The sequence below is a fragment of the Mchenga conophoros genome, linkage group LG8 (genome assembly GCF_057382185.1).
Source record: "Mchenga conophoros isolate Kocher_MC1m ecotype Shallow Benthic linkage group LG8, M_conophoros_male_GT1.1, whole genome shotgun sequence".
NCBI classification, from domain to species: domain Eukaryota; kingdom Metazoa; phylum Chordata; class Actinopteri; order Cichliformes; family Cichlidae; genus Mchenga; species Mchenga conophoros.
The window spans coordinates 24,128,120-24,145,853 of NC_140533.1; the positions used below are offsets into that span (position 1 = coordinate 24,128,120).

General features: G+C 39.5%; 1 protein-coding gene across 1 annotated transcript in view; it reads right to left on the minus strand.

The window, feature by feature from the left end:
* The window catches only part of cox10 (cytochrome c oxidase assembly factor heme A:farnesyltransferase COX10), a 35,652-nt gene extending 18,213 nt beyond the window's left edge, over window positions 1-17,439 (minus strand). The window contains exons 1-4 of the mRNA XM_085285121.1: window positions 17,305-17,439; window positions 15,923-16,065; window positions 15,341-15,737; window positions 14,306-14,430 (exon numbers count right to left, since the gene is read on the minus strand). Coding sequence (XP_085141247.1) covers window positions 14,306-14,430; window positions 15,341-15,737; window positions 15,923-16,065; window positions 17,305-17,335 — 696 coding nt within the window. The 5' untranslated portion in view covers window positions 17,336-17,439. The remainder of the gene's footprint in view (window positions 1-14,305; window positions 14,431-15,340; window positions 15,738-15,922; window positions 16,066-17,304) is intronic.
* Window positions 17,440-17,734: the final 295 nt, after the last annotated feature.

The following is a 17,734-nucleotide window of genomic DNA, read 5'->3' on the forward strand; positions in this document are numbered from 1 at the left end:
CACCCTGTCTCATGGTAAGCAATTATTACCCCTATTACCGGGTATCATTAGTACCAATTCCAGCCTATAGATGTTAAATGTTTAATTCACTGGATCTGATACATTTTGCATGTAATGCACACACACATATAGGGTATAACCACCTAAGGGTACTTTTTTAGATGTCTATCATTCTGAAACTCATTACAGTTGAGTGGGTGTAAAATGAATGGGAACACAGCAGCTGCTACGTCCTTCTGCTTGAATGAGTCGCTACAAGGTTATATTAATGGTGCAGCCTTTACAGTTAAAAGCCCTTTTTTATGCATTCACATCTTTTGCTTTGGAAGCATGTAGGCATGCATAATCAGACACAGATAGACTCTTTGCTGAATTAAATCTGAACAATCAAGTGAGCTCTCTTATAACACAAACCGCCATGAGCATTAATTTAGGGGAACGTCTATGACAACAAAGCCTTAATTACAGAAGCCCCTTCAAAGCAGAGTTATGTTATGGGGGCTACATTGAGCGATTACACCAGTTTTGTTTGTGGGATGAAAAAGTGATGCTTACGGGCGAGACTAGAAAGAGAGAAAATGGTTATTGCGATGTACAGCAACACGCAATCAAGTGATATTATAGTGTAGAGATGATAAAAAAGCAAGTTTGATTTCACCATCCCTTTGTGATTCCCAGGTGAGGGGAAAACAAAAAGTGTTACCTCATATAAGGTGTTGAAAGAAATGAATGGAGACGTCAAAGCCTGAGCAAATATGTACGTATACACCCAGGGACGCACACTTTGAACTGTATTGTAAGCAGTAATCAGCAGTTACTACATGACAGAGTCTGCTAGGCTGCCGTGTCATCAAATGCCCAAAGATCCTTTTAACTATCACACACCCAACACAGAATAATAGCTTCCTCGGGTGAGAGGAATGACGGGTGGAGGATAAAGAGGTGAACTGACGCGTCTCTAAAATGTCATATCCGAGCACAAGCATGACAGACTTACTAAGTCTTGTGTCTGCCCTTGCAGTGCTACCACCCACATAAATCGTAGCATTTGCTGCGTGGCACTAGATACATGCCCAAAAAAAGCCACTTCAACTGCTTGTTAATGCAAACATCTAACCAACTTAATGTATTTAGTCATGTAGACATAGTTTAGACAACCGCATGAAGGTCAAACGGAGCATTTTGTCCCTCGCAAACACGCTCAAGGTGTGCAGACCATTGTCAGTAAAAACGTGAAAATGCATTGTGGATGCCAGAGCTCAGAGGAGATTGGCCAAACTGTTTCAAGCTGATAGGAAGGCAACAGACACTCAAACAACCACTTGTTTCCTTGGAGCAGATCGGCTACAGCAGCAGAAGACCACAGCAGGCACCACCCCTGCCAGCGAAGAACAGGAAATTGAGGCCACGATTTGCACGGCTTACCAGAACTGAAAAATAGGAAAGCACTGCCTGGTCTGATGACTTCTGCGGTGACATTCAGACGTCAGGGTGAGAATTTGATGTAAACAACATGAAAGCATGGACCCAACTAGCTTTTATCAATGGTTCAGGCTGGTGTTGGAGGTTTAATGGCATGTGGGATATTTTCCTTAAACGCTTTAAGCTCCTTAGTACCAGCTGAGTAGCATTTAAACACCATAGTATTGTTACTGATCGCGTCCATCCCTTTACGATCACAGCATACGTACTGGAATAACAGTCTCCAGCAGGATAATGCACCAAGCTCAAATCATGTCAAACTGGTTTCTTGAACATGACGAGTTCACTGTACTCAAATGACCCCCAGCGCCACCAGATCTCAATCGAACTTTGGGATGCAGTGGAACAGGAGATCTGTGCATCCAAAACATCTGTAGCAACTGCGGGATGCCATCATATCAATAGGAACACAATTCTCTGGAGAAAGTTTGCTGCACCTTGTTGGGTCTGTGCTAAAATTAAGACAGTTTCAAGGCAAAAGTAGCTCCATCCCAGCAGTAAGTAAGCAAGAAGTGGTAAGTGATTGTATAACATTGTCAATATCCATGGATTTAAAAGTATACACAAGCGCTAATGAAGTTTATGTACTCAAAGGCTTTCCTAATTATCAGATCTTTTTCTCTTTTGTTTCTTGCCCCATATTTTGTTAAGTTTTAGCATGGTAATAACTGTAATGACAAAGTAGACCTGGAGGATATTTCGGCTTTTAAATGAGACCATTATGAGAAAAACTAAAAGGGCAACCACGATCACATAAAACAACCTTTTTATATGCAAAATATCAGCTGTGGCATTTTTCAGCTGTTCAGTTTATCCTTTGTGATTACATAATGAAGTACTGAAGACTTTGGGTGAATATGGCCAGAATAACAGTCATTGTAGACCGGGCATGAGACCTTTTTAAATTTCAAATATGTGCAGGAGCTGAAAGCACACAAAACAATTATTCAAACTACAGAATAGTAATAAAAGACAGCTAGTCTATATCTGGGGTTCCTGATAATAATGCGACGTCTTCATAATGCTTAGCAGACAGAGTGCACTATGCAACAGCAAAGCAAAATGATCTCTGAGGACTTTTCTCCAATAGATGCAATAGTTTCTTTGCCGACAGTGAGAAGCAGAGCAACAGCTGTATAGGAAACGGTCCAACGTGGCTCAACTCAGGGTTTTGTAGACCCTGTCTGAGATGACTTGGCTATCTTTCGGTGTCAATCTGCATGGCACAGCTTCGTTTATCTTAAGATTAAATATAATAAATGTCTCTTTGTGAAAATGGCTGGAAATTGAACCCTCCTTGTGGCATTTAAAAAGGAAAAAAATTGCACTCTTCATCGCATTTAGAGAAAAATGCAAAAAAGCTGGAGAATGTAAGACAACACCATAAGCATAGGGGAAAATCTTGGTGCATGTTGGGAACCATTTTGTTTTCCAGCAACGATGCCCTTGCCCCAAAAGCTTCTCGGTTTGAATCAAATTAGCATGCAGTGTTGGCTCACGGGCACGCCATAAACAGGGCTGCTTTTGTTAATTATCCATGGATCTCAGCATTACAAAGAGTGTTCCTACTTGCCTTTGGCTAAGTTACGTTCAAATAGAGAGGGAAAACTTGCATTTAAAGGTGAAAAAATAGAACACACAAATACATAAATGTGATGTATTAAGAAAACAGATACTCTAAATATGCATTTCCCAGACTCCTTACTTTAATTAGCCTTCCAAAACAACAATTCTTTTTTTCTTAGCTGTAAAACCAGAAACAATCATGCACAAAGCAGTTTTTTAAAGAATTATTTCTCTGCCTTATGTCTAAATAAGACCAAAAGCCTGTAACATATTAATATAAAGAGCATAAATATCAGTGAGCTTTGGAGTTGTCTTTATATCCACATGTTCAATTATCCCTCCAGCAACTAAACACAGTAAGGAAAAGAAAGAAGAACAAAAACCCAACTGAAAACAGCAGGTCATTCCATCAAATTTATTATTCACTTCTCTGTCACAGTTTTGAAAGTGCTGCAGTACATATCACCACACAGTATGTTCTCATCTGACTAACATTAGCCTCACAAAAGACGTTCCACATCATTGCAAAGCCATTGCTTTTTCTGTCATGATACTTTCACTTGGTTCATGCCAGAATGGGTAATTTTGAGCTCAGCTTAACAAAAAACACTTGGGCTGGGGATAGTTGTCTCCGAGTGACATTACATTCAATAAATAGGCATGCAACTCTCTGGCCTCCAACTTGCAAATGTTCAGCAATGCAGAGAGGGTCATTTCTAAAAATGAGGAGCCCGCCAGGACTGTCTTCAATCTATTTCAGTGTGGTGAAACAGAGGAATGGTCTCGTATAGCAGACATATGAGACCTCTACAAATCAGGTGTGGTTTTTGATTTTTATGAATGCACATGACACTATCTGTAGTAGCACCGACACAATAAACAGATCTCAAGGGCTTCTTTTAGTTTCTTCTTTTCAGATACCACAGATACTACGATCTGCAAAAAAAAAAAACAAAAACCCTCTCTCAACTGCAAGCATTAATAGCAACTGAGAAATTAAACACAACAGATGGAGTGTTACAGTTGGTGTTAAAAATATTTACTCTCGTGTTAGGTCTGTCACTGCTAAATGAATCCAATGTATGTGTGTGTGCGTGAGGAGTGGAAAAAGGCTCATTGGTGCCAGACGGTGTTGAGGTGTGTGTTTGCGTGTGGGTCTGTCTGTGTCGGCATCTTGCCATGTTGGTCATTGAAGCCCATAATCACAGTGTTTTGTTCAAAACTAAAGGATAATCAGGAAGGTGGAGAGGAGGTGCTCCACCTGCCCATCAGTTATCCCGTGGAGTGAAGTCAACTATTGTGGAGACGTGTGTTTAAACTAACAGGCTGTGGCACTGAAAGCTCTTCAGACGTGAGTGTTTGTGCATCACCCAAGTGTGATCTGGACAAAAGGCCAGATCACACTTGTTGTCGCGTCTGCTAAGAATCTTTTTCTTTCATAGGTTGTTCACAAGAAGAAGTGAAGAAGTGAAATACATTATATATCAGTGTATGTTTGTAAGTTTTACTCTGAAGTTTAACTGTGATGTAGAAACTCATGAGAATTAAACCCACTAAGAAGTCATTTAACTAAAATTTGATCAATACTCTGGGCAGAGAAATTCTTGTGAAAATGGAAAAGTGCCCATAAAATGACATAAAATTAACTATTGACTTGTGAATTGTTTAAGGATGGATGAAAAATGCCTGACCAATGTGTAAACTCACCGGTCTGTCAACCAGATAAATGTAAAGTTTTGGTTTTTAATACTGAATTAAGTCGTATTTGATTCAAGCATGAAAACAAAACAAAACAGACAACTTGAAGAAACCTGATACCAACAAAGAGATTTCTTTAGCTGCCTTCAGTACTTCTTTAAATTCACTCTTGCACTGATCTCCTTTAATGAGGCAGCTTTCAACTGACTCAAAAATGTAGTTTTTTAGGGATTCACATCAATAGAAAAGCACCTAAGATTAACACCCCACAAGTGCTTCATTAGAGTAAGGCTGTTGCCTGCCAAAGCCCTTATAAATGAACCTTTCCTACAGTTCATTTACTTCATTAAGTTTGGTTTGCCTACTTACCAATTAATTCTCTCTACAGCAGATGAAAGATACACAAGAAGAACAGAAAATGTAACAGCCACATCATAAATAACTTACATTTTTAAAGCTTCAGGCTAAATGTAACTTTAAAATGAGAAACACGGAGTATATTAGGCTTTTGTAATAACACAGACAACTTCTTGGCCACACGCACACAACGCAGTCAAGTTAAGCTTTTGAATAAAGGTACTGTTGGATCTGCAACGCTGGCAAATTCTTCTAAAAGAAAGGAACAAACTCACAAACAAACCGTGGACATTAGACACTAGAATTTTATCAATCCTTGTATCTAAGCTTAACAAATACTTAGCCTGGCAGCAGTATATGCTGGTGCCTGATCTCGTTCATTATCTCTGGGGCATATAATAGATGGATTTAGCCTTCGTGACTTTATCAGAGGATAGCATCTGTTTCCCATCTGAGGCTACAAGAGATCCATTTGTACAGTTTGAAATGGACTGGCACCCCACAGTTGACAAAGACAAAAGGCTTTAAAGAAATTAACTATTAAACAGGGCTGTCTAGTTAAATATTCATTTTAATCCAGCGCTAACAGAGAGATACCCATCTAGTCCTTTTGGTCCCATCTTGCTAGGCAATTAAAAAGGAATTTTCATTCTTTCTCTCGGGCTGAATTAACAGCTTGGAGGGGACCGTCGAAAGGAAAAGCCAAAAAGTATGTATGTCAAAGATCAGCTTTCTCTTTTGTCTTAAATGCACTGGTGGAAAACAAGATCTTACGAATGGCAGCTGTGGTTTATCTGCGGGGGGTGTCTTTCCACTCTTGTTAAAATGCACACTTAGCAAAAGCCTCAATGCATTTGACCTCTACCTTAGTAAAAGCAGTCAACAAAATGTTACAAACTAAATCATTTGACAGACAATAAATGAACATTCAGCCCATACAATAAATACAATGAAGCTACAACTGCAGTAACTATTGTATAACTATTATCGTTGTTGTTTTTAGCAGATGACGATATAAACACAAAGTCACAATTCTGAACTGATGCAGAAAAGGATGACAACTCATCACAGGATGAGAGAGATTAAGGCTCCTCTTCACCTGTATTGCCAAAGCTATCAAGCAGATCTAATGACCGTCAGCTGAGTGTGTCACTGTTTCAGTCATACTTTCAACAGAGGAAAGATCCTTTGGTCTATCCACCCATCATAAAACCTGCTACATGGCACAGACAGGAGAGCAATGCTTTTTCTGTGTCGACACAGCAAAACTAATAAAGGTTATACCAAGTGGAGTCCACTGAACCACAGTTGCATGTTTACATATATGGATAAATGTTTAGGCCTCTTGTAATTAACAAAAATAAATGGACAGAAATCAGTTTAACAACCGAGGGTAACCCTGGGAAAAAACAGGTTCGGCTGCTTTCTATTTCCAATCCTCGAAACTGGAGGGATGGAACAACAATCCTTGCAATTTCACCCGACGTGCTACACTGTGTTTTAGGAGTATTCCACTTGCAGCTACACATTCTGTCTTCTTAAAAATAGGAGACTTTTGCCTTTCTTTTCTTCTTTTAAATACGTGTCACATCTTGCTGCACAGGGCAAATTAGGAAGACAGGAAGTCAGACACAGAAGCACAATAAAACAAAAAAAAAGAATCTGGTCAAACTTTCAAAATAAAAGACCACCTGCAGACTATATGCTTTGCTTGAGCAATGCTCACTGTGTGATTTTGAGATATTTTTATATATTTAAGTATAGCCCATGGCAAGAGTAGTCTGATAACATGTCTAGCAAATATCTTAAAATTACATTTAAAAAAATTCCCCAATCATTATACCCAGCAGGCAGTTGGACAATGTATCAGCTGAAATCCTGGTATTACAACCCTTCTGACACACAGACTTAGCATTCAGTTATGTTGGCTACAGCGATCCTTTCAAAGAAAATGCAAGAATGTACTGGGACATAAAGGACAAGAGGACAACTTTAGTTTGTTCTAAAGTTTAGAACTGCCCGATAGTTTTTATTTAGGGACTCAAATCTACTGATTTTACATAACTACAGTAATTTGTCTGACTGCTTTCTGAACACTACAATAGCTGGACTATGCACAGAAAAGAGCTACATGCTCTGCAAAATACTTCCAAGATGGATGTAATTATAGATTAGGAGCCAGCATTTTAAACTTACCCACTGAGTGAATACACTGTAATAAATGCATTTTTTTATGCTGAGGTTATCTGAATTTAACTAAGTGCAATTTCAGGACTTTAACCAGGACCAGCTTGAAAATATTAAATCAGAGTAGTTCAAAAACTCAGATTACATTATGGATTACATTAGATATACCACAAAGCAAGACCTAATATGTATAAAGCAAGGGAAATTCCTGGTTTGATTCAGATCACATTACAGGTGACAGCATACCAATCTGACATCCAAAGCTTTTGATAAACATGATTAAAAAGATGACTGCCACTTCAAACAAAACACAGATGCTAGCTACAGAATAAGACTGCATGTAAGAACGCGTTTGAAATAGAGGGCTGCGTTGGAGTTCTTTCATTGTTAAAAGCATGTGCTTCTGCTTGTTACGGAGGGTTAAAATGACGACGCTTCATTGTGTAAACAGATCATTTAGAATCAATTCCTGTTATTCTGCTGATTAAAAGGTACATTTAGAAACGTGAAAAGGATCAGAATAAGCTCTCACCACTGTCATATTACCCATTTCTTTATATTTTGATAGTAAAACAGGAAATAGGTGCAGCCATTTCTTAAAACGTCTGAAAACTTGCGTGGAAATACATATAACAGTTTAAACTCTCATAATTTCTTTAAGCAGCCTTCAGGAACAGTTCTTTAGACTTCTTGAAGGACATTCAAAGCTCTTCTTTGGATGATGGCTGCCTTTAATTCCATAATGAGAGGTCTGGCATAGGTGGAGGCCAATCCACGACTGATGGTGTTTTTATATCCGGTTCAATTTTTACTGCACTGGCAGTGAGACTGCCATGCTGAAGCTGTTGTCAGGCAGACACTTTCCAGATGGTACTGCACAGCGGATCAAAATGATTGTACTTTTCTGCACTCAGAATTCAATCAATTTTGACAAAATTTCCAACACCACTGCATTGAAGCTGCAAACCATGACAGAGCCTCTACTATGTGTTACAGATGGCTACTGTGCCTCTACAGACCTCTTTTGTAGATGTAGATGACAATTTGAAACAAAAATCTCAAATTTGGAATAATCATTTCATAAGTTTCATCAGTTGCCACTGATTTTCAAGCCAGTTCTGGTGTAACGGATCAAACTGACGGGACAGATTCATCTCTCAGGTCCCCTGTCAGGATTTCTTCTTTCAAAGGCAGTTCATCTAGTGCCCTGGGAATGTTTGTGCAAAAAAATACTATTTTATGCTGGTCAGACTGTGTTATCCTCTAAAATTGGTCAGGTACAAGGATGGACTAAAATGAGCAGCAAAGAAAATTTCTGGAAGAACTTCAGAAAGACAACAACGACAAATGCCAAGAAAGTCTGGCTCCTTGGAATGAAAATATAAAGAAATGACTCAAGTGGCTCAAAACCTTTAACCAGTATTGTATTTTAAAATTTTTAGGAAAAAGCAAACCAAACACACCGCTACACGGAAATGGAAATAGACTGGAATTTATATAGTTTTCTTTTAGCCTTTCTGACCAACTCAAAGTGATTTAGACCGTATTTAACCACATATTCATACACAGCTGTATTATATACACTGGTAACACATGATTCTCTGCACAGCCTGTGCGTGTGTTCAGTCATGCACCAATCTACTCTAAAAGGGCTGGCCAAGATGCATCGAGAAGGAAGCATGCTGCGAGGGTAAATAATGCATGCCTACACAGGACATGAGAGAAGGATGTAGCTTCAAGTGTGTGGAGTGCATGGGCAGGGGGCTTGTGGGGGCTCGCTTGTGCGTGCCAGCCTCAGACAGCTCACCACAGAGCAGACGCGCAGAAACGAAAACTCTGTGCCTTCTTAACAAAGACAGAAATGACACCAGTCAGCCGCAGAGAAAGCCAGCTTGAATTTTCATCAAAACAAACACACAAAGTGACGATGCTGCCAAAATAGCTGAGCAGTAATTATTTGACAGTAAAAGGCCATATCGGGTTATATTATTTACACTGCCGGGGACTTCAGACCACCCCTCGGTATTTTAGGCTCTAGCCTCAAACTCTCATCTGACCCAATTATCCAATTAGCTGAAGTAGTGGCCAGACTAGAAGCCGATGACAGCTGGAACACCTGCAGTTGCTGCTCTCGGTGTGGGGTCCAGGAGTTACGTGACCCCGGCAATAAGCATATTTTAACTAATCTGAGCTACAGTGTAAACACCACAGACACTCTGCTCAAGAGGAAGCTGCAAACCTCTGAGGTAGTCATTCCTTACAGAGTATAGTCTGTGTGAAGCATTCCTCATTTTCAGACTTCATTGGAAATCTAAGCTACTTTAACTGGAAGGTCAAATAATTACATCCCTTTGCTCTCGGACCACACTGTATGACAGACATGACAGCATTAAGCCTTTTGACTGTGGCAGGAAACTCTAGACGACAAAACGCCATTGTTACGTGACTTCCAGCGCTTACACCCTTCCGTCAGTTTCCTAAATAGAGTAACATCTTAAAAAGAAACCACAACATTGCAGTTTGCCCTACGGGCACTTCCAAGTGGGACAAAACCCAGCCTTGCTTTTGATAGCTCAACTCAAGCTCTCTCTGCCAAAGCATTTCTTTCTCCCTCGGGGCACTTTCCTCCTTCCCTCAAGGTGGTTCAACAACTCTGTGGTCATACTGCTGTGCCTCTTCAGATGCTGAACATTAAGGGATTAGGGCGGAGCGGCAGAATCCATCGGAAGTGATCTTCACAAGAGTTTCTATCTGCTTTGATTTGTCTGTCAAGCTTTTGTTTGATTTACTTTTTGTATATTAAAAAAGTTCTTTGATCACAGCTAACCACACTATTAGTGAAGTCCCAGTATTTTTAAGATGAAAAGAATTTTTTTAAAGTCAGGAGATCAGAAGATGGGATGTTTGTCTTCTCCATTCCTTGATTTTCTGGATTATCAATAACAAATGCATAACCAAGGTGTTGAGCTCAACTGCAGCCAGGTGAGGTTACATCTTAGAAAGAGGTGTAAAGTATGACGGCAGTGACAGTGCAGCTGGCAATTATATAACAAACAACATCCCAGCTGCTTCTGTGCATATAATTACATTCTCCTCCAAACAAAGCAAAACAAACAACAACTGTTGGATTGTCTGTAGAAGGCCACATACTTTTTATACCAGCCGAGCCGAGGAAAACGAACACAAACCACACTAAACAGGTTTGCTTTTCTGACAGTGTTTCTTCTTTTAAATCACCTTTTAAGGTTTCCGCTTGCATGACTTTCAACCTACTTCAAAGTCAACTTCCCTTAAAGACAGGTGGTTAATTTGTCTGAAAAAATAAGCTCATCGCAAACTCCTTCCAGTTAAGACTATGATGACGTGCAAAATGTGCCCACAGAGAACAAGGGATAAAGAAGGAGAATGAATCCAACTTGTGTGGGGGATCCGGCTCACATACCCAGCATCTAGCCACAAAAAGGGATGTCTTGGGCTCAAAGTAAACACTGATGGATTTCAGGCTTAAATACTCAAGGCCATTTGTGAAAACAGAGAGGAGTAATATTGCCACCGGGATCTCCTTACACGACATTGTGTATTTATCTTCAAAAACCATGTGAAGCATTCCTAAAATACTATACGTTCTTCCATGTGACACTTTTCCCCACATTAATAAGGCAAAATGAACTGGGAGATGTGTTACGACATTTATATCAGCCTCTTTCAAATTCACAATTAAGGAGTTATCATTTTAAATCAACAATTAGTTTGTGTTTTTGTAAGGATATGCTGCAGGAAAAATAGACTAATAGAAATTGACTATCTGGCCAATTAGATTGATGGGTAGGAATTCAGCTTTCTATTGGGAGATCAGTTTATCATAAGGCAGTCAGAAGCAGTGTTTTCCATTCAAAATAAAGGACAAAAAGGGATTGCCTGCTATGTGTTGCGGAAGTAAATACAAGGAATGCACATTCAAGGTCATGCTGAAACAGCTGAAAGCCACAATAAAAGCAATTACCTGGAATGCATGACACTTCTGAGACCGTTTTATCCTTCCATGCAGAGATATACACCCCACATACCTCTCATCTATCAGTCAGAAGCCACTCAGTAGGGAATCCTAGGAAGAAAAGACTGCAGCCACCTGAACCTGTGCAGCCATCAAGCTTACAAGGGGTATTCTTGCTCCACTCACTGAACATAGTGCTTGACAATTTTCCCTGTCATCCTTGAATGCATCTCTACACCCTCTACATCTCTGCAAACCTGTAGTAATGGGAGTAAGGACTGTAACATTATGCAGGGAAATCAACGATCTCACTCAAGCAGTGGCACACAAAGACAGAGGGATCAACTACAGTGATGCCACTGTTTTTGATCATCAGGTTCTTGTGTGAAGTTAACCAGACAAAGTCCCTGAGCCACCTTTGAATATACATGAATAGTAAGTCAGAGGTTCTTTAAAGTCAAAGGAGCTCAAAAGGAGATTGAAAACAGAATGAACTCTGAACTTGAAAAGCATTTTCATGGTGTGAATAATGAATAGGCCTGAATGTTTAATGTACGCTAACTGGTAGCTTCATTAGTGGCCTGTTCATCTGCTTGTTAACGTAAATATGTAATCAGCCAATTCCACGGTAGCAACCCAATGCCTTTAGTTCAAGCTAAGCATCAGAACGAAGGAGATGAGGGACTTTGAAAGTGGTATAGTTGTTGGTGCACAGATACAGTAACAGTAACTCAAATAACCCCTGTCACAAGCAATATATGCATAAGAGCAGCAAGGAGAAGAGGAGAGGCTACAGGAGGAGAATATCGCAAAGGGTGCTACGTCAATAATCAGTAAGTCAATAAGAAAAAGAAAACTGAAGCTACAATTGCCACAAGCTCAGCAGAAGGAAGGAAAAACTTCACCTGATCTGATGAGCCTTTCTGCTACAATATTCAGTGGTTCATACTGGCAGTGTATAGTGCATATTTATATTTTCTTGGCACACAAATGAGGATTGTGTAAATGCCATCGCCTGCCAGACTATTGCTGGTGACCATGTCCTTCCCTTTATCTTCTGATGGCAGTTTCCAGCAGTATGATATGTCATGTCACAAAGCTCAAATCATCCCAGCTGACAAATCTGCAGCAGCTGTGTGATGCTATCATGTCAACAGGCGTCCAAATCTCTGGGAAAAGTTTCCAGCACCTTGTTGATTCTGTGCCACAAAGAATTCAGGGAGTTCTGAATGCAAAAGACTAAGTGCCTTGAGGTCCTACCTGAACATTAAGCCAACCAGAGATACACCTGTGGTGTCAACGTAGAATGAGAAAAAAGTGACTCATTCATTAAAAGTAAATGACTGATTTTGGGGGCGTGATGTGGATCCAACTGCATTTTCTCAGGTCTAGGGTTCAAAAATGACAATACTAGGCTGCTCCTCAAAATTGTGATTTTTATTCTTTGCTTTTCCATTTTTTTTTTTTTTTTTTTACAATAGAAACCTTAATTCTATGTATTTTCAGGTCTTAACACACATTTACTCAATTTGCAAGTAGATCGAGGCACTAAAGGGAAATACCGCAGTTTCAGTGAAATATGAAGCCAAGTTGTAGCCTAACCTCAGGCCGAGTTAGTGGAATAAATGAAGATTGACAGGACGGATGTCAAGGAGGGCAAACAAATACAGGGACTCGCGTGGCACGAACAGTGGCTGCCGCCTCTTGCATCACTCAACGCTATGAATGTCTAGGAGTGCAGGCCTGGGCTCAACTATTTGGCGTGGAAAGAGGGAGACATTTTTCAAATACCTCAAGGATATTTACACACCTGCTTAGTGTGAGGTGTACCGAGGAGTCAGTTCTGTTTCACAGACAATATGATTTTAACCCTAGCAATGGACTGATTGACTCTATTCAGGCCCTAGTCCCAGCAACAAAACCGTGTAAACATGTGCACATTCATATTCATAGACATCTGCACCTAAATGGCACAATGCAAGTTTACGTTCAAGATGATCAGTGTTATTACAAACTCATTGACTTCCTGGCATTTCACTGTTGCAAAACAGTGAACACATGACTGAATCACACTGCTAGGAAGCCAGGGTGGGGGTAGGGGAGTCTGTTTCAAGGCCATGAACCTGCAGGGTAATCAAGGTCTTTGTCAAATTATAGGCCAAGAACACCACTAACCACAGTTCAATCCAGGGCTGAAGAAGAGGTCACCCATTATGTGAATATTATTAAGTCAGAGAGAATTCCGATGTACAACATCAACATTAGAGAGCAAGAGAAGGCCCTACTTTAGGCATTCTAAGTGTCTAAGTACACTAGCTCCCCTTTGTTTAAACCTTCAAAAAAGCTTTCAGCATGGAACTAATAATAGCATTACAGTTAGCTCAATGCATTTTTGAGATGCGTAGCTAAAGAGGAATGTAGGCTGGGTAAATAAGGGGATGTGCTGGTCCGTTTAGCGTTTTTTGGAACATCTCTTAAAACAACTTAAAAAGAAAACTGTGGATGTGGGTCTCGGTCAACAGGCACGTTCATGTTGTCATAACATGTCTACAAAAAAACTATATAACACAACTTCAAGGCCAACAAATATCAGGCCAGTTCTGTGACGGGTCACTTTTGTTCCAAAAGGAAATTGGTACTAAAAATCAAAGTGATTCAAGACCACAAACATCTGCAATGTTTACTGCGATTCTTGAAGCAGTTAAAACAGCCCATGTGTTTAATATTTCTTGCTTTCTGGGACTTCTGTATTTGCAGGAAATTTAGCTGAGATTAACACAGGAGTAACTGCTGCTTGTTAAACTGCATACTCAATGACAATTTATTGACGAGTTGTTGGTTAAAATTCACTGCCAAACTATGAAAGCTGATACAATGTTTGTTTAAGCTCAAATGATTTTAATGCATATATGATGACTAGAATTTCTTAGTTTGTGTAAAAACCACATGCTAATATGTACAAAGGTGTGTATATATATATATATATATATATATATATATGTTTGAAAGAAGAAAACAAACCTGGTTAATTGAATTGGCAGCACAAGAGGCAAGGCCTGTTCCCAAAGATGACACGAAAAACATGACTGGATCAAAGGGCACCGGAGCCATTGCAAAGCCGGCAGCTGCAGTTGTAACCACCAGAGCTGAAATAACGAAGGTGATAAAAAGAAAAGAAACAACATAATCCATTATAGTTTCTCAGAGTATTATCTCTCCAAAATAATATGTAAAACATTTAACATCCCTAGAAGGTTGATTCAGTGTAAACAAAGGAAAAGCACATAGTAGGACAAGACAAACTGCAACACATTAGATTTCAGCTTAGGCCCCTTTCCATGCACTTTATCTAAAAACTAATAGAATGACTTTAAGTTCTTGTATTAAAACTACTGAATTCCAATTGCTCCAAAGCTCCACTTAAATATGTAAAGTGACGGATTTCTTGTTATAACCCATTCCGATACAGAGGGAAATGAATTATAGTGAATCTCATGAAGACGATCAGTCCCACTGACTCACTCACTGAATGACTGGCACGAATCCCTGTTTATTATATTACTAAGCACAACAACATAGTCATGTCTATGTGCACATTTAACCCATCCACAGTAATCTTGTACATTTTTCTATTTATTTGACTGGTGTTCTCTACTTACTCAATTTTTACACAATGTCAGTGATTCTGTTTGCATGTCGGGTAAGTGTTTGCATGTTATTTCCTTTAGTTCATCATCACTTCTAGCTTTGCACAATTCACAGTAAATAATCCCTTTATCTTCTTATACTGGGCCTTGGTGGAGCCAGTCAAGCCATTTTAGTTCAGCTTTCTCCCGATTGGCTGCCCCTATCAAACAGAAGGTCTCAAAACCAGATAGGTGAGTTTGCTGTGCTCAAAACCAGAGTTGTGTGCCTGAGATGACAACATAAACATCCCTCCTCCCTAATATGAATCCAACAGTAGGAAAAGCTTTTTAAAGTATTTAGAACAGCCTGAATATTGAGTCAACTAATATTGTAATAATAAACTATATAAGTAAGTGTTGAATACTCTACCTGTTAGTTTAATTTTTGAAAGTCTTGCATAGATATCCGGTAAGTCAGCCCTATCAACCTTCAGCTGCTTCCACTGTCTATCTAGACGTGCCTGTTTTTCTTCTTCAGTCTCAACCTGGACATGTGGAGGCTCATCTGGAGTTCCAGTCATATGGGAAACGGAAACATTCTGCACTGCTGCATTTTCTGCAGTGTGCTTCAAGACGGAGAGTTTATCTTGAGGCTTATGGGTTGCATCCTCTGCCTGTGGACCAGCATCTGTAGCTGCAGGATTGATGGTTGGTACTCGCTCCACTTGTCTTTCAACGCTGTCATCTCTCTCATCCACAATAGTCAGGACGGGTGCTTGTTTGGGGATGGCTCGCTGGTGAAGCTCACTCGTGTTCTTTGAAACATACTGGGGGGAAAAAACAAAAGCAAGGAGACTTATTGGGTAAATATTTTCTAATGGCAAAAAAGAGGCAAAAGAAGAAACTCTGCTAGCCTCAGAATACTGGGATAAATCAGCATTAACGATGAGCAAAAATGTTTAATAAACTGATTTTACGAGATACAATACGTTCGAAGACGACAAGATGATACCTGACGTTTGAGGAAGTTAAAATGTTGATACGTCAGCCAGTTTGAAGGATCTCTTCTGTGCAACTGAATAAGGCTGCGAGCAATCTGGTTGCATCGAGGAACATTTCGAGCTAGTTTCTGTTTCACACTTACACCAACAAAACCTACAAGAAACGCAAGACATAAAATTATTAAAAGTGACAGTTTGGTTAGATTTTCTTGGTCATTAAAAACTAAAACATGCTTTAATCAAAATTTTTCCTACATTTGTTGCCCAGATACATTTTGCTGCTCATTTCAGCATCCAAGAGAACACCACAGTCAATTTACTACTGCACAATCCCATTGCTCTTATTTGAAAATTTAACCAGCTAGCTCATCCCACGTCATGTGTCTTTCTCTGGCAAGGTAACCTGCTCAGTGCGGTGGTGATCTTTGTCATTCAGCTACGTGTGGTCATATTCGCTTGTCTGGTGGCTGTAAAGATCAGAAGGTTTGCTGCAAGCTCTAAGACCACTAAATTGCATTTGCAGCAGGTGGAGACTTGGTTTATATGTTTAACCAAGGCTGCAGAGCAGAAAACAACCTTGTTGCTACATGCAGTTCAAAAAGGATTTGGAGATTAGCAGGGAAACTGCTTAATTGCTACTTATTTTTTTACTATTTGTTTTAAAAAGCATGGGTGTTCATCTTTTTGTGCTCACACCCTACTGCCACAAATACTGTGAGAAATACTAGAAACCATGAGGAAAAAGCACATTTACTCTATGGACAGGGGGGGGGGAAATGACCAAATAAAATGAATGGATGGACAGACAGATAAAATAAAACACAATCAGCAGCCTTTGACGTGGTTTTCATACCACTGATGCAATGCCACAACTCAGAGATATATATTTCGTTATGCTACTAGCCTTCCTAAAACTTAATCCGACCCACCAAACTTACTTTCACATTAGTGGTAACACTTTCACTGTTATTTTCATTAAATACGATAGCTCGAACACAGCAAATCCTACTGTGGATAAAACGTTATCCTAAATTGCTGTTGACAGTGTCCTTAGACCGACTGGCGAAGCATCGAAGTTATGTCCAATATTGACTCTTCTTAAGGGTAAACGTTCGGTATTTTGACACCGCAGGTGCAATAATAGCCACAGTCGCTATATAGCCTTTTTTCCCCTTTGTAGATGCGACCGACTTCTGCTTGGGGTGCATACCCTCTATAAACAAGGTCAATGCTAGCCTATTGCCTACAGCTCAGTTGCATCTAGTTAGCTAAATGCTAAGCTAGTGAGCTAGCTTATGCCTTAGCATCAAGAGCTGATTTAAGCCGCCGCAGATTAAAATTGCGCTGAAAATAACGTCCCTTTGAACCAGATACAAATTTTATTGCATGTTACCTGACAGCCTGCTACATGGTGTTTTATACATTATCTCGAATCATAAAACCGGTTCCCGTTACGACCCCTTCACATGCAGCGAGTCGCCATTTTGACCTCCTTAGATAAAAACAAGTACTTCCGGGGGACGAGATGTTAAACAGGGAAGTGAGATTGGACGAACCGCAGGCACGTAAGAGGTTAGTATTAAGACACCAACAATCTCACCTAAAACTGGTGCAGTTATTATAACAAATAATATTTAACATATATTACTTGTAACATATTTTTAAACTCAGGCTAATATATATATATATATATATATATATATATATATATATATATATATATATATATATATAAAAGATAGAACTTTATTAATCCCTCGGGTGGGTTCCTCTGGGAAATTCGATACGTATATATATATATATATATATATATATATATATAT